The 21,729-nt window shown below is 54.1% G+C and overlaps 6 protein-coding genes across 6 annotated transcripts; 1 reads left to right on the forward strand and 5 right to left on the reverse strand.

The window, feature by feature from the left end:
* Positions 1-21: 21 nt before the first annotated feature.
* On the reverse strand, positions 22-3,033 carry BU26DRAFT_463259 (RNA polymerase II subunit A C-terminal domain phosphatase). Its single transcript, XM_033825121.1, has 3 exons — positions 2,565-3,033; positions 1,114-2,508; positions 22-1,063 (listed from the first exon to the last, which is right to left on the reverse strand). The coding sequence occupies exons 1-3, from the start codon at positions 2,813-2,815 to the stop codon at positions 268-270; spliced, it is 2,442 nt and encodes an 813-aa protein (XP_033679624.1). The 5' UTR covers positions 2,816-3,033; the 3' UTR covers positions 22-267.
* A 317-nt stretch (positions 3,034-3,350) lies between these two features.
* Positions 3,351-8,572, reverse strand: BU26DRAFT_463263 (glycosyltransferase family 1 protein). Its single transcript, XM_033825122.1, has 6 exons — positions 7,589-8,572; positions 7,445-7,542; positions 6,955-7,395; positions 5,715-6,896; positions 4,065-5,666; positions 3,351-4,016 (listed from the first exon to the last, which is right to left on the reverse strand). Exons 1-6 carry the CDS (start codon positions 8,325-8,327, stop codon positions 3,717-3,719), a joined length of 4,362 nt encoding a protein of 1,453 aa, XP_033679625.1. The 5' UTR covers positions 8,328-8,572; the 3' UTR covers positions 3,351-3,716.
* A 482-nt stretch (positions 8,573-9,054) lies between these two features.
* Positions 9,055-10,721, reverse strand: BU26DRAFT_463267 (aspartyl proteinase). Its single transcript, XM_033825123.1, has 4 exons — positions 10,497-10,721; positions 10,279-10,429; positions 9,574-10,225; positions 9,055-9,524 (listed from the first exon to the last, which is right to left on the reverse strand). The coding sequence occupies exons 1-4, from the start codon at positions 10,596-10,598 to the stop codon at positions 9,236-9,238; spliced, it is 1,194 nt and encodes a 397-aa protein (XP_033679626.1). The 5' UTR covers positions 10,599-10,721; the 3' UTR covers positions 9,055-9,235.
* Positions 10,722-11,112: 391 nt separating this feature from the next.
* BU26DRAFT_579191 (uncharacterized protein) lies at positions 11,113-12,786 on the reverse strand (the record flags this gene model as incomplete). The annotated part of the gene is made up of 4 exons (XM_033834443.1): positions 11,113-11,714; positions 11,765-11,876; positions 11,924-12,532; positions 12,581-12,786. Coding segments are annotated over 4 exons (1,041 nt in total), but the record flags the coding sequence as incomplete, so codon positions are not given.
* A 681-nt stretch (positions 12,787-13,467) lies between these two features.
* Positions 13,468-13,956, reverse strand: BU26DRAFT_608192 (uncharacterized protein; the record flags this gene model as incomplete). Its single annotated transcript, XM_033835821.1, has 2 exons — positions 13,468-13,818; positions 13,870-13,956. 2 exons carry the CDS (start codon positions 13,954-13,956, stop codon positions 13,468-13,470), a joined length of 438 nt encoding a protein of 145 aa, XP_033679628.1.
* Positions 13,957-16,473: 2,517 nt separating this feature from the next.
* On the forward strand, positions 16,474-18,719 carry BU26DRAFT_508638 (uncharacterized protein; the record flags this gene model as incomplete). The annotated part of the gene is made up of 4 exons (XM_033827098.1): positions 16,474-16,821; positions 16,881-17,836; positions 17,895-18,443; positions 18,491-18,719. 4 exons carry the CDS (start codon positions 16,474-16,476, stop codon positions 18,717-18,719), a joined length of 2,082 nt encoding a protein of 693 aa, XP_033679629.1.
* Between the last annotated feature and the right edge of the window lie 3,010 nt (positions 18,720-21,729).

Consider the following 21,729-nt stretch of genomic DNA (forward strand, 5'->3'; position numbering starts at 1 on the left):
CAAACATTAAAGCAGGATTGACAATGACGGTAGTTGAGAACGAGGGTATCACAATTCGCGGCTGCACGCCTCGTATCCACTATCGTGAAATCCTATTCTAGATGCAAACCAACCCCATTCAGATCGCTGATGCTTCATAAAACCACCGTTGTTGTCCAAGCAGGTATATCCTGGACTCCAAAATCGTGTAACGCCGTGATGCCAAACACCTTCGCTATGCCGGTGTGTACAAAGAAGAAGAGACGAAAGCGGATAATGATGCTGCGCTCATGCGTCGTCCTCGCCGCCAGACTTCTCAAACTCCGCCATCATCTCCGCCTCCAGGCCATCATCGTAGTCGGATGCGAGATCCACGCCCTGGCCTTGCGGATCAAAGACCTTGTCATCTTCTTCGCCTTGTCCCTCTTCAGGGCCCGTGGTCTCAGGACTAGGCAAACCAGAAGACTTGTCTGCTGATACAACGTTGGTCAGCGATGTTACTCGCTCCATTGTGCGCTTCTTTCTCTTCTGCAGCCTCGACGTACTGTTGACGCTAGCATCGCTATCCTCTGCTTCACTGCCGTCTGCGGAATCCGTCTTCCGTTTCCTCTTGCGCTTAGTTCCTTTCGCATCTGATTGCGTGCTAGCGGTGGAGCGGACGCTCTCCGAATCGGATGCACTTGCGTCTTCCGTGTCGTCGGATTCGTTCATAAACTCCTCAAATTCATCCCCAAGCGATTGCCATTTGTCATCCGACATATCAAGATTCGTAGGCGACTCGTAAGGCTCGCCCTCCTCATCACCCGTTACATTGATACTGTCGTCCTCAAGTTCCTCGAAAGGGGACCCACCACGCTCGGCAGCGTCAACTTCAATGGTGTATGGTGTTTCGTCTACGCGCTCCCACCGCGTGCAACACTGGAACATCCATTCGGCGTTCACAATCTTGATGTGTGGATATCGTGCGGCTTTCTTGACTTTAGTGGTTTTCCGATCGGGATTGGCAATGACATGCGTCGTCGACCGGTTGACATTAAGGGATATCTCCGCACCAAAGCTCTTAACCCAGAGTGCGAAGTCGGAGCTTGATACTGTTAGCGACGCGTTTCTGGACGCGGCGGCGACATTACTTACTTTTCGACATCCATGCCCAAGGGGATTATTCCGGAGAAGACGATAGTGCAGCCCTCGAGGACTTTCCGCTTGATGCGAGGCATGAGTTGGGTGACGTTTGGTATGGCGTCATCTAAAGGTCGCTTTTTGGGGCTCTTCTCGCCTTTTAGCTCGGCTACCCGACCACCATGTGGCATGATTTTCTTCTTCTGGTATTCATCGTAGAATGCCTTGTGCACGCGCCGCAGGTTATCTTCGATGACTTCCAAACCTCTGTCGTCGTCATGCAGGAGGCTGTGCCGGTGCCGGTGATGTTCTGAAGACTGCGAGTCACCATTTTCAGCGGCCTCGGGGCTTTCTGACTCTTCCGCCTCTTCGTCCTCCTTGTCGAGCACGAGTTGCTGCTGCAGTAGAGGCCGCTCCGTTTGTTGGGAGATGATAACCTTCTCCTGCTCTTTCACCTGTTGTTCAAGGACTTCCGGACTCTCCCCGGCGCCCATTTGGATCAGCTGCTGCTCCAGCTCGCTCACGACGCCATTGGTAGATTCTGCAGGTACGGTCTCAGTGGGGTTTGCTGCAACGGAAAAGGCGGAGATGGCTTCACCTTCAGCTCCTGATTTATCTTTCGCGGTTGACTCGGCGACTTTGCTCTTCGATGGCGTCGTGACTAATTCCTGCTGTTTCGGAAGGAAGCTTGCGTTGATGTCCCCGGCGCCCGGGAAGAAGTTAAACACCGGCACGCGGATCAAGTTGTCGCTGTAATGCCAGATATCCGCTCTGTCATCAATAATGACAACCATGTCAGTATTGTTCGGGAACAGTCGGTGCAGACTCTTCAGTTTGTCTGTGTAGTTCTCGTCGCGGCTCAGAATTCTGTCGCCGAAGTATTTCCGCTCAGGGTCGATGATTTTGGCTACAGCTTGCGCGTATGCCCGGGTTGCCATTGTGTAGATGTGCAGTTCGTACATCTGTGATACCCTGTCGAAGAATTCCTGGAGGCCGGGGCGCATCTTGACATAGTACCAATTTGCAGCGACATTTGCGACATTGTCATCTGCAAGCTGGAAGCCCCTCACATCTTTAACTGCCTCATAGTTTGGATTTTCCGGGTCCGCCTGCCATTCTGCAATTGTCCGCTCGCAGGTTGTGTGGATGACGGTCTGGTCGAGATCGACGATGAGATGGAGCTTCTTCGAGCTAAGCAGACGTTTCTTGGTCTCCTCATCGGCGCGCCTGGACTCCTGCTGGCTGACCAGCAAGGCAACGTTGTCGTGGGTGGTGTTGACCGTGGCGCGTTCCGAGTTCAGCTCTTTGGTGAGATAGTCGACCTCGGTCATGTCCTTGCCGCAATCGACACACAGGCCGCCGAATTGGGTCTCGTGCGTGCATGGCTCTTCGATTTCGAGGAGTTCAAGTCTGTCCAGTTGTCAGCACTGTTCCGGCAGAACCTAAGCATTTTGCATGGCACATACCCTGGACGCTGGATGACGGTGCCCTCCTTGATGAACCATTTCGTAATCGTTCCGTCTGCCGAAGCCTCGAACTTCACAGGGAACCTCTTCTTGACATTCTTCTTCTCGCCCCACTTGTCGCCCTCTTCTACGATAGTCTCGTAGAAGTAGGTGAAGAGCGGCTCGGAGCGCTGCACCTCGTCATCGCGCTTCTTGGCGAGCTCGCCGACAGTGATGGGATAGTGCAGGCCGGAGGGTGATAAGACCTTCATTCCTGGTTGCGCGATCCCATGCGAATGGCGATGTGTTGGTCGTGCTGGTTGTCGCGACGCGATTTGAATCGGCGCATTCGGTACGTGCTGGGGTTGGGGATGGGGATTGGGAGCTCGGACGGGGAGCTTGGGGCTTGTCGCGTCAGCGCAGCAGCAAGCGAGAGCTATGATGCACAGTGCACAGCGGAATAAACGCGGGCGCGACTGGTGGGCGAGGGTAATTGTCGCGGGGCAAAGGGTGGCGGTCCCGTGGTTGGCGGTGTGACGTGAAATATAAATTGAGCTCGTAACAGCAGGGTGTGGAGCGTTGGCGCGGCTCGAACCGTTCTCAAAGGGCGCTTGTGAGGGGAACAGCTCTCCTTTTGTAGGTCTGATGGCGGCCTCTAGCGCCTTGGCATTCACTCATCCATCTTTCGATCTCACGTGACTGCTCTTGTTTTCCCCCAGACAAAGGGAACCGCGCCTCTCACGCTGCGTTTTGTCGAATCCGACTGCAGAATTCGAGGTGGAAACGGCGCGGCAGGGCTGGATGGGGGTTCCTTTTATCTTTCACGGCCTGCTCAAGCTAGTTCAGGCAGCTACCTGGGTACCGCTTTGCGCACCTGATGACTCCACCGAATCCCAGTAGAAGCAGCAAAACTCCCAGCCCTATACAATCTGAAACGTAGAACCGTATGGATTCACATGACTCGATAGGCATGGCCCCGAGGCTATTCCCGGTCCCGACACCCACACTCCACTATTACTCCGAATCAAATATCTACCAGCTCATTATGTAATAACCCAGCGCTCCGAGGTATCTATGCAAATTGGTGGAAATCCATCATGCCGTCGTGGTCGCTATCATGTCTAAATGGTAGAGGCAAATTACCAAGGAGAGAGAGCACCCCTATGCCGACGCTTAACCTCTATATGCAGACTCCGAGTTACGCTTCGATGCGGTTGCGCCTTTCAACACCATGCTGCCCAACGCCAAGGCTCCACCGCCGGTGCGTGATGCATCTTGGCCGATCCCCGTGATAGGCTCGCGGATCTCAAAAGGGTGTGAGATGTCCACTTCCTCGTCCTCCCCGACAATGGTCCAGTCTTCTTCGAATTCGTCTGTGTTGTCCTCATCTTGCTTTGTGTGCTTCTTGACGAGCGACTTTGCTCGGTCTAACTCGCGGTACATTGTCTGAATGGCGATTTGGGTGCCGTTGTCCTGCTTTGTTTAGTCTCCTGCATCATATGGAAAGATGAAGGTGCTTACCTTGCGAATCTTCTGTCCGAGGACCTTGGCTTTGACAATCATCCGTTGGCTGTTAGTGGCCTCCCATAGAGCCCGGCTAAGCACGCTGGTGTTGACCTTCTTGAGCCAGATACCGACGCCAAGGTCCTCGACGCGCTGCGCAAAGAAATACTGGTCGCCGAAGAAGGGCTTGATGATCGTGGGGATACCTGCCCGCAAACTTGCTCCCGTGGTGCCTGATCCGCCGTGGTGGACAGCTGCATCCATCTGCGTGAAGAGCCAGTCGTGGGGTGCTGCCTGGATCTGGAAGATTTCCGGTGGCAGAGGGACCTCGGGCTTGGAAGCATCCTTGGTCCCTAGTCTATCAGACCAGCCCTTGGAAAGAATGCAACGCACATCTGCCTTCAAGACAGAGTCCACAACGGTCTTAGTGAGAGCGGCTGGGTCGTCGATGACGATGGAGCCAAATCCTACATATACAAGCTTTTTGTTGTCCCCACGAGCTTTCTCAATGAAGCCGACAAGATCTGATGGAGGCTCGTATGTATCACCCTCGTCAAGGAACCAGTAGCCAGTAACGCGGATCCAGTCTGGCCAGTCCAATGGCGGCGGAACAACCGAGGGGCTGAAGTTGTACAAGAACGGTCGAAGATTCGCTTGCATCTTGGCCTGAGACGTGTTCTGAAGACCTAGCTCGCGGCGCCGCCACTTGTTGATTTGGCCGGATATAGCCGTCCAGAATATAGCATCGAAGGTGATGTAAGTGATGCTGTTGTAGCCGCCGCCCATCTTCTTCTCCAGAACCGAGAAAGCATGGGGGTATGCACGGGTACGGGTCCATGGCATTGTGAACGCGCGGAAGTATGGGATCTCCAAAGCTTCAGCGATGTGAATACCAGCCATGGCACTGGGGCTCTCGATCAGGACGTCGGCGCCTTGGCAAGCCTTCCATGCCGAACTGCAAACATCATCGAGCCAACCGCGGAATTTCGAGTTGGCTTCTTTCATAAAGTTATAAGTGAACATGCCGTGCTCGACGCAAATTCTCATGAGCTCTGCGGGGTTGCCGTCGACCGGGGCGAAGTCTATGCCATGCTTTCTCACCCAAGGCTCGAACTCGGCATGGGTTGCTATCCGCGGTTTGTGACCCTCCTTGAGGAGCTCCTTGCAGAGTGCAATATAGGGCTGTACATCGCCTCGAGATCCGATTGTCAGACACACAATCCGCAAAGACTCCGAAGGCTTGAAGTCCACAATCGATGCCAACGGGTCGTCAAAAATGAGTGGGATCCGATCATGATCAGCGACGCGCACGATATCCGAGACGTTGATGGGAGCATCGGTGTCCGTGCCTTTCCTAGCCTCCTGCAAGAGGTCATGTTCTGCCTTGGCTGCTTCATCATCGCTGTCGACGCCACTCGAGGATGATTTTTCGTCTTCGATGTACTTTGTGCTCTCCAAGATTCGAAGAATGGTAATGGCGCACTCGTCACGGTACTCGGCCTTGGAGAATTCGAAGAAGAGCTCCTCGTGTCCTCGTATGACGACAGCCAGACCGTGATACCCAAGTCGGAAGCCCTTCTCTTTATTGACATTCTCGATATCGCGCATAGGCAGAATGATCTGGGAAAAGTTAGCTTTAACATTCGACGGAAGGTTAATAGAACAGACCTTTGTCTTCGAAGTGGGCATTAGGCTCCTAAAGCAAAAGTACCGCCCACTAATATATATCTTCCCATAGTTGGGAAGAACCCGCTGAAGTGAGGCGAAGAAGGATGACTGCAGTTGTTCCGATTCAGGGAACGCAAAATGCTCCCGGAAGTGCTCCGCGGCTTTAGCCGCGTCCTCGTCTTCTTCGAAGCCATGGACCTGATCGTTAGGTTCCAACCCCTCAGCAGTGTTGTAATGTTTCCGACCGCCCGCCAGCATCCCGGATACTTTCTCGTAGTAACCCATCGATTCGGTTGCGAGTAGATTACCCATTTTCTTCGACCTTGTCCTTAGGAAGCCGGCGAGGCCAGAAGCCTTTTGGAGTGGGTAAGAGGCGATGTCCTGGAGAGCTGAGGAAGAACCTGATAGGCGTGCACTTGTCTGTTGTGCGTCTGTGTCGTCCTCCAGGTCGGCCGCGCCAAGTGGGGTCTGGGCGTTGCCTGGGCTCCCGGTGTGCTTCTGTGAAGATCGTGGTAACTTCAAGTGCGCTTTCCCCGCGCCGGACGAGCGTGTGGTATCCTGTGAATGTCGCGCAAGACTATCACTGTCTGACGCGGGAACTCCCGGGTGAAGCGCTGGCGCTCGGAACACATCGGAACGACTTAGTATTTGGCTAGCAGACGCATTGCTGTCATCGATAGACTGTACAGCAGCTGAAGACTCTGTGCCGGGATCGAACGAGTTCGTGGCCGATTCCGAAGAATCCTGTGGTTTTGTAGATAACGGAGATCTATCTCCAGGCCGGCTTCTTGATTGCTTGTCATGACGACTACCGCTGAAGCTACGGCGGGCCTCGTAGCTAGGACGTCGGAGGGCGCGGCTCGCATCCATGCTGCGTCGAACTTCGAAGCTCTTTCGCGTGATGTCAAGGCTTGATCGAGAATCGGCACTCATGCTCGATCGTCCAACATAGGGCACCGGTATTGGGGACAATGTCGCGCGAACATTCTCTTCGATATACGGGGGGTTGATAGGGCTTGCTTGGGATGCAATGGGGTCGCGATGACTGGACATGCCGGGAGCTTTTGGGGTTGTGGCGCTTTGATCATCGAGATGCGCCGACTGATGGTGCTCATTGTCGTTGACCATGATGCGCAGAACGTTGAGCGCATCCTGTCCGTTGTTGAAAAACGAGAAGAAATACTGTGGAAATGTCAAATTTGTTCACGTTTAGCGTACCTGAGTACGATGATTGACGTACCTCATCAATAGCGTACGTCTCGTCATTGTCAATCACACGAACTTTGACGGTGTCGGCGAAGTCCAGAATCGTGCTCTCCTCAATCTCCAGAACATTCTGAATAGGCAGTGATATTTTGACGCTGTTTCCTTCGTTGTGTGTTCGGAATATGACTTTCTGGATCGACCTCACCCATTCTTTTGCGCTCGCTGCACTATCAGCCTTGAACTGATACCTCCTTTCGTCGGTTGTGACGATAAATGTAGTCTCGTCCTTATTCTTGTCTTTCGTTTCGAGGACCTCGGCAGAAATTGCGTACTGCAAATTGATACGGTTGCGAGGGAAGTAGAGTTCTGCTGGATTTGTGTAGTACGCGAGCACGTCGCCCCGTAGTATGAACCAATACCTATTGTACTTTGACCGGCCTCGCTTGGAAAGATATCCAGTTTTGCTGACATCGTGCTTCGAAATATTAGCTAGGCTCCAAGAGCGAGAAGCACACATGACTCACATGCTTCTTCGGGATATACGCATAAAAGCATATGTGCTTCTGGGTGATGTACATGTAGCCTTGCAGCAAGATACTCTGAAGTAGCCAGCATGGGTATTCTGTACTTGTCAGGCCTGAAAAGCACTCTTGCCTTCGATGACTTACCTGAAATGACTTCCTCGAGATTCTCAAACTCAAATATCTGCTGCAATCTCTTCGCAAGACTGACTGGTGTCTTGCCCTTCGCTACACCAGCAGTGCTGCCATGCCTACTTCTACGGCCAGAAGTGCGTTTCTCGATGTGTATCTCTTGGCCAGGAGTGACCTTCGACTTGTGCTTCAACAGCTGTTCGTCCTGCGAAGTCCCGGCAGACTCGTCTTCGGAGGGTCGAGGCGGTAGGAACTGGGAAGATGACATACGATCCACAGGGTGGGCTTCCGATTTCGCTTCCTTCCTGCTCGATATCTTTAGTTTGGGAAGTGAGCGCAATAGCTTGTGCTCCGACAGTGCTCTCCGGTGCTTGCTCTTGGATCCTTTGCCATCGTCCCCCCCATCGAGCGCGCTTTGGAAATCATGTGCGGAGCTGAGACGGCTCATCCGTGCTGCACGATCCAGGCTATGGAATGGGACTCTCCGCTTGTCTTCGGTGTCGCTCTCTCCAGAGTCCACCTCCTCCATTGTACCCAGATCTGTTTGCGACTGCTGTCCGGCTCGTGCGATCATGGAGAAGAGAGACTGGTTCATCGACATGGTATTGCTCCGCTTCGGCGCCGTGACATCTTCCTCTGCGTCGGCTCCATCTTTGAAGCGCTCCGGGATGTCCAGAGACACCCGCCGTGATTCCTTGCGCTTCTTTGTCAATTTCCGACCGCCCTTCTCCCTTCCTCGCTCTTCAGCAGCCATCGTGTATGTGTATTTCGTGCGCTTGTTGCTTGGTATCGGAGGCGAGCTGTGTCGCTGGGGGGACCGCGGAGGACGAGGGTGCTGGGCGTTCAAAGGGCCGGGCTTATACGGGCGGCGCCGGCTTTCAAAAGTCCTACTGCTCGCAAATAGGCCAGTAAACACTGCTTCAGGCAGTCAGAGGAGTGTGGCGTCACATATTGAAGTGAGTGAGTCGACTGACGCGCTGACAGCAAATTCACGTTCACGGGTTGTCCTTAGCTCCGGCACCCTGTCCCACGAGGCTGCCTTGTAGAAACACCAGAACCCTGATAAGCTCGCGAAGGCACCAATAATACGGGGCTTTCGCCTCAACAATTCTACTGCAGGCAGCCCGCTATATTGGGCTGCATGACAGACATGCCCTCGCCGAAGTACCAGTTGCTCTAGACTAACCTTTGTAGACCTTTGGCAGGTGAAGCATGTCAAGCCACAGCAGAGCCACAGCAGTACGTCACCCGCTCAGCATATCGATAAGGGCTCAGCAGGACAGCGGCTCAAGGCCGTTGAGTGCCATGTGCTTGTTCTGCGCGGATTATTGAGTTCATATGCAGTTTTCAAGCGATTCGCATGATATCAAACGTCGAGCGCCAAGGGGACCACCTAGGTATCGTGAAGTAATTTCGTCGCTCATTAGCTGTCGATAGGGCGGATGTCACTTTCAGTGCCGTGCAAGCAGGAGTGGTATTTTCTCGGTCACCTCAATTTGGCTATTGGTACAGGCTTTGCAAAGCAATGAACAAAAGAAATGGCGGGTTCCCATTACTACAATTTGAGCCAGGCGCTGTCATTGCATTTACAGACCATCCGAGTACGCCGCCCAGATTCCCGTACCCAGCCTATCCCATCATATCGGTCGCCCCTTGCTCCGCTTACTTCGACTTGGCAAGTCCGACAGCGGAGTTCCCAAGGTCGTAGACAGAGTACCACTTCCGGAGGAAAGCATCACCAAGAATTGCAAGAGGACCGACAGGCTCAGGGAAGTCCATGCCCATGAAGGCAGAGATGCACGAGCCCTGGACCTCGAGGACATAATCGTAAGGACCGATAGTGAAGTTGTGGCCAGTGAGCGTAAAGGTGAGGTCGGGCAGACCATCACGCTTGTCGCATTCAACAGTGTACTGTCCGTTGAACGACTTCTTGGCGCCAATCTCCTTGTTCCTGGAAATAGTTAGAATTTGTAGCGCACCCATTAGTTGTAGCGACTTACAGAAGTTCAGCAATGGTGGAGGGCAGAGCAATGAGGGAGGTGCCAGTGTCAAGGATGACACCAGTGTTGTCCATCTCAGCGGTCTCCTTGCCAAAGGTGATTGCGTCAAGGTCGACCTCCCAGTACGCCTTGCGCCTCAATGGAATCTTGGTGAGCTTGCCAGTGTAGTGGCTGTCGTCGATGCCTCCGAAGGTAGCCTCAGACTCCTGGCCCTCATTGGTGTCACCGAGGTAGAAAGCAAAGACCGGCTCATCCAGCAGGCCCTGGTCCAGCATGTTGTAGAACGGCGGAACGATCTTGTTCACGCTAATGGTATCGTAGCCTAAGCCCATGATGCCGTCGAACCTGCCGAAGGCAAAAGCGAGACCGGGCTCGGAGGTAGCCTCGGCAAAATCCTGGTGCTTGACCTTCAGGTCGCCAATCTGAAAGACGTCCTGCGACACGAAGCCGCTAAGCGAACCAGATCCGTAGCGAATCTCGAACGAAGTGCCATTCTTCTTGTATGTCGACGACGCCGAGGAATCATACTTGCTGTGGAGGTAGCAGGCGATCGAGTTGCACTCTGATGAGGGAACCCAAAGGTTGGAGCTCCCGGTGTCGAGGATGACCTTGAAGTCCTGTGGAGGAGTGCCGAGGGAGATCTCGGAGAAGTCTGGGGCTGTGTCAGTATGCGACGGGGCGGGATGCAAAGCTAGCGCAACGTACATTGAGCGTTCAGGAAGTTTGTAACGGGAACTGGATGCGTTCCATCAGCGATGTAAGGCGCTTTGAAGACCTGCTCGACGTGCGACTCGGGCTTGATGCCCATGTACTTCTGTCCGAGCGCCCTCGCCTGCTCCTGGATGTTGGCGTATTGCTGCAAGAGATTAGCAGGAGCTCCATCGCACCAAGTGTCAACTCCGACTCTGGCGACAATGACTTACAAGCTGCTCCGACAGAGGAATCTTCTTGAGCTTCATCTTGTGGACCCCAGCGGTGGCGGGGCCGAGCAGCGAGCCCGCCGCGAGGAGAATGGCCGTCTTCATGACGATAACAAAAAGGCGGAAGTCTCGGAACAAATAAAATCGGCGAAGAATGAGGAGGGGAGACGGTAGAAACAGTGTGTGATGGATGGTGTGTTGTGTTCGAGCTTCGGGGAGCTTGAGAGGCTGGGGCGAGTGGCAGCATGACGAGGAGAGCTGCCGCCTGCTCAGACGCGGCCCCGGGGCACGTGCGGGTTTCCATGGACCCGTTTCGGACTAGTCAAATGCAACTGCCGCTTCTGGCTTAGCTGCTTCATGTACCTGCTTTGGGGCGCTTCGTGTAACCTTGGAACCGACGGCCTCACGAGGCACTTTTAGAACTTCAGGGCTGTGTTAGATAAGCACAGCGTCGTCCCAGGTCCGACGGAACGGCGTGAAGTACCTAGGTAAACATCTATACGTAACCAGCCTCGTGCAGGGCTTCAGACCCTTTAGCCTTAATTGGGGTGCTCCATCGGACGTGTAAGCACTCAGGACATGCTCTTTCTTGATATTTCTGATGTAGTTCGCCCACTAGATCAAGTATGTCGCGGAGAACTCCGACTACTTTCTTGTGTACCCGACCCCTAGCTTTCCTGTAGCAAACATCTGTCCTATAGATGCACCGCGCCGCTCCTCACCTCCTACCTAGGCGGTGACGTATGATTCAAGAAAGCGACAGAGAAATGAAGGAGTGACTCTCCTTGAAGCTTATCTACGGAGATAGCCAGACTTCGCGTGAGCTATACTGTAGCCCTAGCTTCATATCCTTAGCTCCTATCACGATCGACTTCCTTTCAACAGGTCATATACTCTGTTCTTCGACGTCGAGCATAACGGCACTCGTGCTGCTAGCATGGATATTATGCTCATATATTACGACAGCAGTCGCCCTTGCCCTTGGCGTATCCCCAAAATTTCACGGCCGGACCGACCTTGACGAGAAGGCCTCGATATGGAAGCTCTGCTCAGGTTTTGTCCCAGCACATCGTCCCCGCTTTGCGGTTCTCGGGCAGCTGACTTCGTTCAGATAACATAATATTCGCGCTGCAGCCACTCCGCCACGTAGTTCACGTCGTCAGGTACGTCGTTGCTGGAGCCCTTCCCAGCCCGTTCAAGGCATTCGTGGTAGCTTTGACACTGCAACCCTGTAAGTACCACCTCCAACAAAGATAGACGGACGCACTCACCATCTGCTCGTCATGTCGGGAGTACTGGAACATGGCATCCCTTTTGACAGCGAAATTAGAGTGCGTATAGTTCAAGTTCGCATCAAGCTTGCGCATCATGCTGCCAGCGTAGCTGCTTATGGTGAGAAAAGCCTTGCCACTACAAAGTGACCGCCTTACCCACGAAATGTACCATTGATTTTCTCCTGTTTTACCACTTCAGCTACCAGTCGAGCAGAGATCGCGTGGTCGGAATGATCGCCGTCGAAATCATTGTCGCCTGGTATTGGCGTCCCGTAATCTAGGACGCTGATGTGGCGGGCTGCCCTCTGCTTCAGCAGGGTGCGGATGAGGTCCTTCAACGATTCAAGCGTGTACGTAGCGCTCTGGTCGGTTGCAGTGATTGACTTCAGCTCACCCTTGTAGAGCTTCCTCAACGACTGACCACCATGTGCCGCGTAGCCTTGCCCATCAGAGGCGCCATCAGGGAGTCGCATGTAGAGTATCTGTACATTTGGCATTTTCTTGAGAAAACGAATAGTCACATTGTGTTCGGTGTGCTCCAGACTCGTCTCACCCCAGCTTGTCCCGTCATCAGGATCCGTCATGTGCGAATACGCGGCTTCGAGGCCGCGCTCCAACGAGGCAGAGAAGTTGCCCGTTATTCCACGATCGCCCGATGTGAAGACTACTGAGGTAATGCACTTGAAGACATAGAAATCGTGAAAGAGATCCGGGTTCTGGTAGAGGAGACCGTCGACCGGGTGCGCCGTGAAGTATAGGGAGCCTCTGGTGTCATTAGCAGCGGCGTCTCTGTGGTCAGCGAGACGACCTCACCCCGTGCAACCGGACGGCTTCTGGAATTCAGCACTCCCCAGCGCCAGCACCGCTGCCACCAGGAATGGGCGGAGGAGCAAGCAGACTGAAGGGATTCTGGCCATTGCGCAGGCTAAACAAGGGCGGGGGCGCGAGTGTAACGGATCGGCTGGGGGTGGATGAAGAAAGCGAGTGAAGAAACATGCGATGGAAAGACTCAAGAAAATGCCGAAGAGTGGAGCCGCGAGCTCAGACTGATGTAAAGCTTGATCAAATCTTCGCCACCTACTCAAAGGGGCAGGCACGAGGTATTCCAGGAAGGCGCGCTTCAACGGACACGGCGCGCTAAGCCGAGGCTCAAGAGATGGCAACGCCACATGGGCAGCATTTTGAATCGATATTACAATCTCAGAATAATTTGAATGGTGTTCCGTCGGCGTTGTACCTTTGGTTGCGGATGGGGAACCTGAACGGAATATCTAGACGCGATGGTAGCTTTTGCTTGCTCGTGAATCCCTCATTTGCAAGTTCAGCGAGTGGACATTTCGGCCGTCATCCCCTCCGGCTTCTCGTTAGCATTGACCGCAATAAAGTTATTTTGACGGTGTGAAGGTAAAGAGGGGTAGCAGGAGAAGGTCACACAATGAGGATGTTTCCAATCATTCCACATGCGGCTAGCCCCTGACGCCATCTTGAATACCAACCTCCCGCTTCGCAGCTGGATTCATCTCTTTATCACTTTTGTTTCACCGATGGAAACTATATTCGCCATGTTCATTCGTCATATTGATTTTCATTCAGCCAGCATGCCGACTCCTACGGGAGTTGCAGACACCGCCCACGGATGTAAATGATATTCTCAGCCACGCCAGGCGGCCTCCTCCGCACCAGAACGCGATCTACCAATCTTACTCCTCGTCCTGCTTGGAATCACTGGACGCGGCATCCTTCGATGCCTTGTGAGCAGGCATGGCTGGCAAGATACCGCTCGCAATCGGATCCAGATCGCTTGGCGCACAAGTCCCCGGTGATGCATATGGACCAGTGCCGTCGTCCGCCGCGCTCAGATTGCCGCCCTTTTTCTCGGCCCAAGCAACGGCTTCATCAACCGCTGTCTTGACTCCTCTGACGACTCCTTTAGCAACCCCAGCCACGGAAGTCCCTGCGTGCGGCATGGTTCCGTCGTCTCCAGTTGTGGATGCTTCCTCGATGTCGGGCTTCTTCTCTGACAACGGCGTCGACGGGCATGATACAGAAGTCTTGCCAGAGGTTTAGCTATGACTTCCTGCACAGTAACTTCGCCCACTCACCGTATCATTTGCTTTCATGTGTTCCTCCGAAACCTTCGCGTCGCGCTCTTCGGTATGTCCTCCGCTGTTTGTGGGTGCTGGCTTCATTTTCGCTTGGATTCCAGAGACGTGTAGCAGCCTTGTGGTTTTGATGGACGACCTATTTACGTTTTTTTGCTCCACGTCGGCGCATGAGGTTTGTTTGCTCATGTAGCAAGTCGGCGGGGCGACGTCATAAGGTAAACGCTGCCCGCAGAAAAAGGGAAGTTACGAACCCCCTGCGCATGGCAACCACATCGTCCGCCCTCCCCTCATGCCTAGGAATATCCCCCTTGTCTTTCGAGGGAGCCGCCCTTCTACGACGGACCCATTGATTGTACTTCTTTTGGTGATATCATTCTTCGTCTTCTAATCGACTCCTCGCTCTTTCTGTTCTCTTCCGACTGTGAGTCCGACTTTATTCCTCTTAGGCTTATCTGGTGAGTCATGCCTTGTCCAAAAACTCGATGCTCTTTGCTGACGGTCTGTTCACTCTCCTGTCCGAACGGGCAGCTTTTGGAAGCGGCATGAGCAACTTGATATATTAAGCATCCTCACGCGGGACTGCGACAAAAATAGCTTGCTTGGCTGCCAACTCCATGGATCGACAACCAGTGCCAGGGGGTTTGCGCCTTACTGCCGATCCACTCATATGAAGCCTGTAGCCCACGTACCTATCGGGGACCCCGCAACGCTTGGAGAAGTCAATTTTGGTACACGCATCTGGAAAACGCTCGTCTTCCATAGCCTCCTCCGTTGGGTAACACCCTAGGATCCCTTAGGATGCTAGAACCCCTGAAAGCACTCTAGGAAGGACTTCCGCCTGCGTGCCCGCTGCGAACCGCGTCATCAAGTGCAAAGAACCCCTGCTGGCCGGAACATCCAAACGAACCCCAGCGGTCTGTCGACTCCTCACGGCCCCTTGGTCGTCCACTCTATGTCTTTATCTTATACTGCATACTTGAGCACTAACATCAAACTCTTGTGCAACGCTGCTAACCCTCCATAGTAGGAGCTAAAGATCAACACTACCCCGGTCCACCACATGTATCTTTACTATGCAATTCCAAACATGGCGGCCGAAATAGACCTGCACCAATCCCTGTTCCCATTCCACTTCAAAGCACAGCACGACCTACCTGCGGTAATTTTGGATCTCGATCTGGTGGAGAATGCGTTGGCGGACTCAATATCGGTGTACGTCGCGCTTGTGTAACGTGAGGGATTCGCAGCTCAATATAAGCCACCCCGGCCAATGTGGCGTGTGGAGCGGCTTGTCGAGATAGCTGCCTGAAGTGCGGGCTTGTGAATGCCGTGGAAGCTCTCTCTCTTCGAGAAGCACTTGGTTGAACGCGGCTTCCAACGGCTATCGTGTCCACCCGTCTTCAGTACAATAATGGATCATACTCGTTCGCTCACGCACATTCTCACCTGATCCCCTGCATCCAGATTTCGCACCGGGACATGACCTAAGTACGGAGTACCGTTCTGACTGAAGTCAAGCGGTGAGTGGATTTCGAGTCGGTGGCTAGGTGGTCGCGGAATATCCTGCTGAGCGCGGCCGACTCACAACGTCCGTACTAACCCGGATGTGTAAAGAGGAGTTTGAACGATTCCGTGATGAAAGCTCACTGGCTGACCATCCTGAGGGGTGCAGTCCTGCACTCCACATTCTCCAGAGCTTCCACGGCTTCTATGACCAGGGCTGGACCCTGCCGCTGGGTTTGGGCAGCAAGTTTTATGGCCGCTTGCCGCATGGAAGCCTCGATGAGCCTGTAATGTGTCGTGGAAGCCGTGGAGTGATACTTTACGATGCTTGGCATAATATAATGTGACAGCTGTTACAGGCTGACATCGCGGATACTCACTGGTGGATTTGCTGCAGGTCCTCTTGCTGATCGCATAAGACATTTACGTGTCCAGCAAATAGCGCGGCGCTGTAAGACCTCAGTGGGCGTTTTGACCTTATTAGCCTGTATAGAGCGCGGGCTAGCAGGTCCCGACCTACTGAAGTACTTCAGGCCTAGCGATACGGTGCGCATAGACGGCCAAGGTTTGATGGGTCATGCTCTGTGCTTCCTGCGGACTCTTCTGTAAGCAGACAAGCGCTCATGGCGCACCTGCGCGTGGTAGCCACCGCCACCAGGTGGTCTCTCCAGACGTTTCTGTGAAGGGATTAAGGCAATTTAGGCCAGAGTACGCGAGGCTTGCTGAGGTCACGAACCCGGCGCCCTCAAGCACCCTTGGTCGGTCATCTCCCGGCCCCCTGCAGCCTTCTCGACGCCGTTTAGATTGTCTGAGCGAGATGTGGAGTGTCCCCCAGGGCCCCCGCACCCGCGCCGTTCATCTCGCTCTGGGTTTGGAGCAGAGACAGGGAGGCAAGGTTGTGGCTTTGATATATACACGGGCGCCGTCTCTCCACCCTCCCGGCGACTGCGCGAGCCCTCTCACCTCCCGCTGAAATCACCGCCTCACCCACGGCCGCGTCTGCATCGCGGCCTTTGTCGACCTTGTCCTGCGCACAGCGGCTGCACACGCCGCAGGCGACTTCGGACGTGCGGTCTCCGTTGCCGGCGCCGTCCAATCATGGCGCTCACCACTCCTTCGCCAGAAGTTAGTCCCGTGTCAGCGGCCACCACCAATGGACAGTTTCCGTCTCTCTCTTTACCGGACGCGAGCAACTTCGTACTAAAATCCGCGCTCAAGTCTCCGCATCTCCTCGATTCTCCGAATCCCTTCAGCTCGAGCAACGGCTTCCTAAATGGTGCCTTCAAGAAGAGACCCCGCAACATGTCTCAGTCATCTGGCACGGATACGGATAATCAACCCAGCGGCATTCCGCCGACAAGCAACGGCACCGAGCCGCGCTCGAGCAACAAGAAACGTCCCAGCACAGATACCATAGACTACCCGCGCCGACGCGCGACCATTGCGGTACTGCACCCAATCCTCCCGGCCCCGCCCGCGTTCAGTCGATACTGACCTCAAACCAGTGCGAAATCTGCCGGTCCAGGAAGTCTCGCTGCGATGGGACCAGGCCGAAGTGCCGACTCTGCACCGAGCTGAACGCAGAGTGCATCTACCGAGAGCCAGGCATCAAGCTGGATGCGGGCGACAAGCTGATTCTCGAGCATCTGAACCGCATCGAGGGCCTCCTCCAGAACAACCTCGCGAATGGCTTCAGTCTGGGGACACATTCACCGGCCGCGAGTAATTCCACCAGTGACGATTTTCTCGCTCGTAGCACCGGCAATATGGCTGCTTTGAGCATGGTGCAGCCAATCAACGGCATTGGCACGTGGAACAGCGCCCCTTCAAACATCTCCACCATGCCAAAGACGCATACGACGGCAGCCTTGAATCTGCTCCAGTCGCCAATGATACGCGAGTTGGTCTCGAGGCCGTACGATCCCAAGATCTTGCTCCAGCTTGAGATGAGCCGGGAGTCGCTGTGCCTCGGCGCTTCCCTAGGCGTCGACTTGGCCAACACCGGTGCCTACGTCCAAGCCTTTTTCGAGCGCGTCAACGTCTTCTACGCATGCCTGAATCCGTACACATGGACCAGCTACTACCAGACGGCGCTCTCACATGGCTTCAGGGAGGGACCGGAGAGTTGCATTGTGCTGCTTGTGCTTGCGCTTGGCCATGCGGGGAGCATGGGAAGCATCTCGCAGCAGCCTCCAGATAAAGATCCGCCAGGGTTGGCATACTTCGCTGCGGCTTGGTCCCTGCTACCAGGCCTGATGACCAGGAACAACATGCTGGCCGCTCAGTGCCAGATCCTGGCCGCCGCCTATCTGGTGTACCTCGTTCGGCCAGTAGAAGCCTGGAATGTGTTGTCGGGCGCAAGCATGAAATTGCAGCTCCTTCTGAGCGCCCCTGGGAGAGTCTCTCCTGCGGAGGAGGAACTGAGCAAGAGGGTATATTGGAACGCGCTGATGATCGAAAGGTAAGCCACAACGGTGACTCAGCTCCTGGAGCGCTCACTAATCATGCCGCGCATCTAGCGACCTTCTTGCAGAGCTAGATCTGCCGCACTCCGGTATCGAACAGTTCGAGGATACCTTCACGTTACCCACTGGTTTTGAAGATATAGGAACGGAACCAGTTGGAAGGGACGAGCTATGGTACTTCCTCGCGGAGATTGCTCTACGGAGACTACTCAACCGAGTGAGTTCCATGCTCTACCAGAGGACCTCGCCATACAGCAAGTCTCCCGCGGCAACATCGATTGCGCAGTTGGATCCACTAGTTCTTGAGTTGGACTACCAGCTGAACCAGTGGTATGCGGGTCTTCCGCCAGCTATGCAGTTCCCGCTCGACAGAGTCCCACTACAAAACCCGGTCCAGACCGTGCTTCGACTTCGATATTTCGCATGCCGCACAATAATCTTCCGGCCATACATCCTTCTAGTGCTCCAGGATGAGAGCCTTGCGATGGACTCTGGGGTGCAGGAGAACTGCCACAAGTGCTTGGAAGCTTGCATACGCCAGCTGGAATACATCACAGCGCATCACGCTGGCCACCTTCCCTATCTCTTCCAGGGAGCTCTCTCGTAAGTTCTCTTTTAATCTCAAGTGACATCTTCTGATCCTTCACCAGCATCATCTCGCAGACGCTTCTCGTCATGGGCGCAACAATGTGCCCCTCCCTCTCCGCACTGCTCCCACCTCCCGCAACCATGGACGATATCATCAACAATGTCATCCACGAAATGGAACGTCTCGCGCATCTAGCGCCCAGCCTCCGCCTCTCGGCTGAGCTCATACGAGAGGCCGAGAGCAAAAGGCAGATGTGGCTACGCACTGCCGGCCTTAAGTTTGAGTCCTGAGTGACGAGACATTGATGGCAAGATTGTCATTTCACATCGGCCACAATGCCCAGGCAACATTCTAGAGCAAAGCAGCGGGTCAGTTGACTTTGGCCGTTGTACTTCAAGATCACGCATGAGTAGGTACTGATGATCGAAATTTTACTATGCAGAGCGCATGTTAATTTTGCCTACTGCAGACGAGCTAGAATGACCGTTTTACTGCACCGAAGCAATTTCCACGCAATACAACCGCCTCTTCCACCTCAGGAGATATGGAGGTACATGCTAGAGTGTACCCTACGCGGCCAGGCAATCACATATAGCCGCCCAGTCAATAGCAGAAACGTCACCCGATAGAGAGACCAACAACAGAGTTCTGGGGTACCCGCCCCCGACTAGCGCGTCTGGAAAGAAATGATAGCGGGCAGCTTCATCCCCAAATTCCCGGCTGCTCGCACATCGCTATCCTCCGGTCTCCGCCCTCCAGCTGACTAGCTAACGGCGCAGGGGTGCTTGCACCTCATTTTCGAGAAACCTTCTCTGAACTATCGATTGGATCCGCACTCGCGAACGGGAAATTAACACGAACCGAGCGAAGGAGAAAGATTAATAGAAAGCCAGGATCGTGGACAAACCTGGGGAGCGGGTCGGGCCAGCCAGGGTATGCGGAAGTCGATCTAGCTCCACCGTTTTCGCATTGGCATCACGACAGGTATGTTTGGGGATTTGGAGAAGTCTTTGAATCATGTGGCTGCGCTTTGTATATCCTGGGGCAAATAACGGCTGGGGCCGGCAGGTGACGGTACAAGGAAGGCGTGATACAGAAAGATTGGTAGCAATGAGATCGCTATGGGATATGAGGAAGAGTAATACCGGTTTGGTACCTTCGATATGGTCACAGCCCTGTGCAGTTCAACACACATGCTTATGGTCAACGTGAGATCACCAGTTCTCCAACATATCGTCACTATGATTTACTACAAGCTTTCCATTCAGCGCTCCCTCCCAATCTCCCATACCACAAATATGCCATACAGACCTCTCATCTTCTCCTCCGCGTCCCCTCCATTCCCCATCCGGCCACACCCCTCAATCAATGGACATTAACGAACCGAAGCGCTTAACTAATCGAGCAGGGGTGCGCACAAGCAGGGATCCGGGGACAAAGCTGCCGTGCTTACAGGTTCACTGCACCCCGCAGGTAGCGTTGGCGCACGATTTATCCCCTCCAGCAACCAGGGTGCTTATGCACGATCGAGGCTTCTGGAAAATTGAGAGAAGGTTGCGGAGGGGTTGCTCCGGTCGTCCGAAGGAGGCTAGTTGGGGGCGAGATACGCCCTGGTGCGAGCGATGGAGATACTGTAGAGAGATGATCTTGTGTTACCGAACGGTACGGGAAAGTAACGGATGTTTGGAGGCGAGGAGTAGAAGCGATGGGAGACGAATTCGCGTTTGCATTGCGCTTTTTCGCATTTCCATTGCATAGATACTTGCTAGCTACTTCTTTCTCCCGCTCCTTGTGAGGGACGACGCCGCATCACAGTGCTCATCAGGCGTGTGCGGTGCCCCACTCCTGCATCTGTTCGTGTGCAGTTCCTGTCCTCGCCGCAGCTGCAGGTTCGGTAGTCTTGCAGCGTAGCGACGAGTCAGTCGACGAGAAGCCTAGGAACGAGGCTCGGGGTGCAGACACACACACACACACCCCAGGTGCATACGCCGCTGCTTTGCTCATCCTCTTGTCCATGTCTCTCAACTGGACGACTGAGTGGATGGAATGTTTCGTTTCAACCACCGGCAATTTTTCTGCTGACGTTCCTAAGGATGCTGTGCAACGTGGTACTGCCGTTGAGCCGGGTAGAGCAGCAGGACGCGTTTCAAGGAGTCCCCTTGTGCTGAGATGATCATGGACGCGAAAACTACCTAGGTAGCTAGGCGGTACGATTCGAGCGGTGTACTTTCACCGTAGTGGGGCACCGGTTCGCCTTGCCTTGCTTTTCTTGCTCACTTGCATGAAAGCATTGACGGTGGCTTTTTCCATCCCGCCTTCTAGAAAGTTTAAACCTTACCTTCCAACAACGCCCTGTTATCTGCGCGCCATCACGCATGCTCAAAGCCACAGCGCCGTTGGTAAGCACGGCTCATCCACACTAGACTTCCACGCAAGCACGCCCATCTTCTTGGAGCCTTGGTAGTCCCTCGAATAATCCTCCGTACACTGCGCCTCTTGAAGCCCAAGGAATGCGCTTTCTGAACCACATCAGCAGCATGTGACCCGTATCTCGCACCCGATTTTCTAATTGGCCGCCGCACGAATAAATGTATTACCCCAGCCTATAATAGCACCTGGTATTATCATACATGTAACCCATCAGTTCTCGAAGTGCGTGATGAATCTTGTGTTGGACCACGCAAACACGCCATGCCACGTTATTTCGCTCAACGTCCGTCGATGCCCTCCCATTTCCCAGGTTTCCGTGCAAGAAAGCCGGCCATGTGCTCGGGACGCTGATAGCGCGGACCGAGTGTTGAGGCGAGGCTTGTGTATATCCGGGTGAAAGTAAGGACTTGTGCAGCAGCGAAATTGAGATCGGAGACTATTTACCTGGGTTCAGTGGACTCGTCGGCAGACGGCACACATATTGGCACTGCGTTAAAAACCGCGCGTATCTCTCCCAGCTCAGGTCCGCTTCCGAAGTTCGACCCAAGATACGGTACTGTATTGTACATCGAGTCATGTGCCTACCACCACTATCGATAACCGGCTCCGATATTCCTCCAGTTTTCTAGAACGATAGGCGGGGCCGGCGTACCAGGACAGGGTCCCTTCCTAGCGAGATATGCTATAGCCAGGGGCCGGAGCACATATATGTGGTACACGATACGTGACGTGACTTCTATCACGTACTAGAGTGATGCTAATGCACGCCGCTTTTCTAGAAAGCCTTCGCGTTCGTATTGCCGATGCCGGATTGTGGAGATCTTGACGCGGTGATACCGTGAGTAGGCGCAGCGGAACCTTGCCCTTGGG

This window comes from Trematosphaeria pertusa, assembly GCF_010094035.1.
Source record: "Trematosphaeria pertusa strain CBS 122368 unplaced genomic scaffold BU26scaffold_14, whole genome shotgun sequence".
Classification (NCBI taxonomy): domain Eukaryota; kingdom Fungi; phylum Ascomycota; class Dothideomycetes; order Pleosporales; family Trematosphaeriaceae; genus Trematosphaeria; species Trematosphaeria pertusa.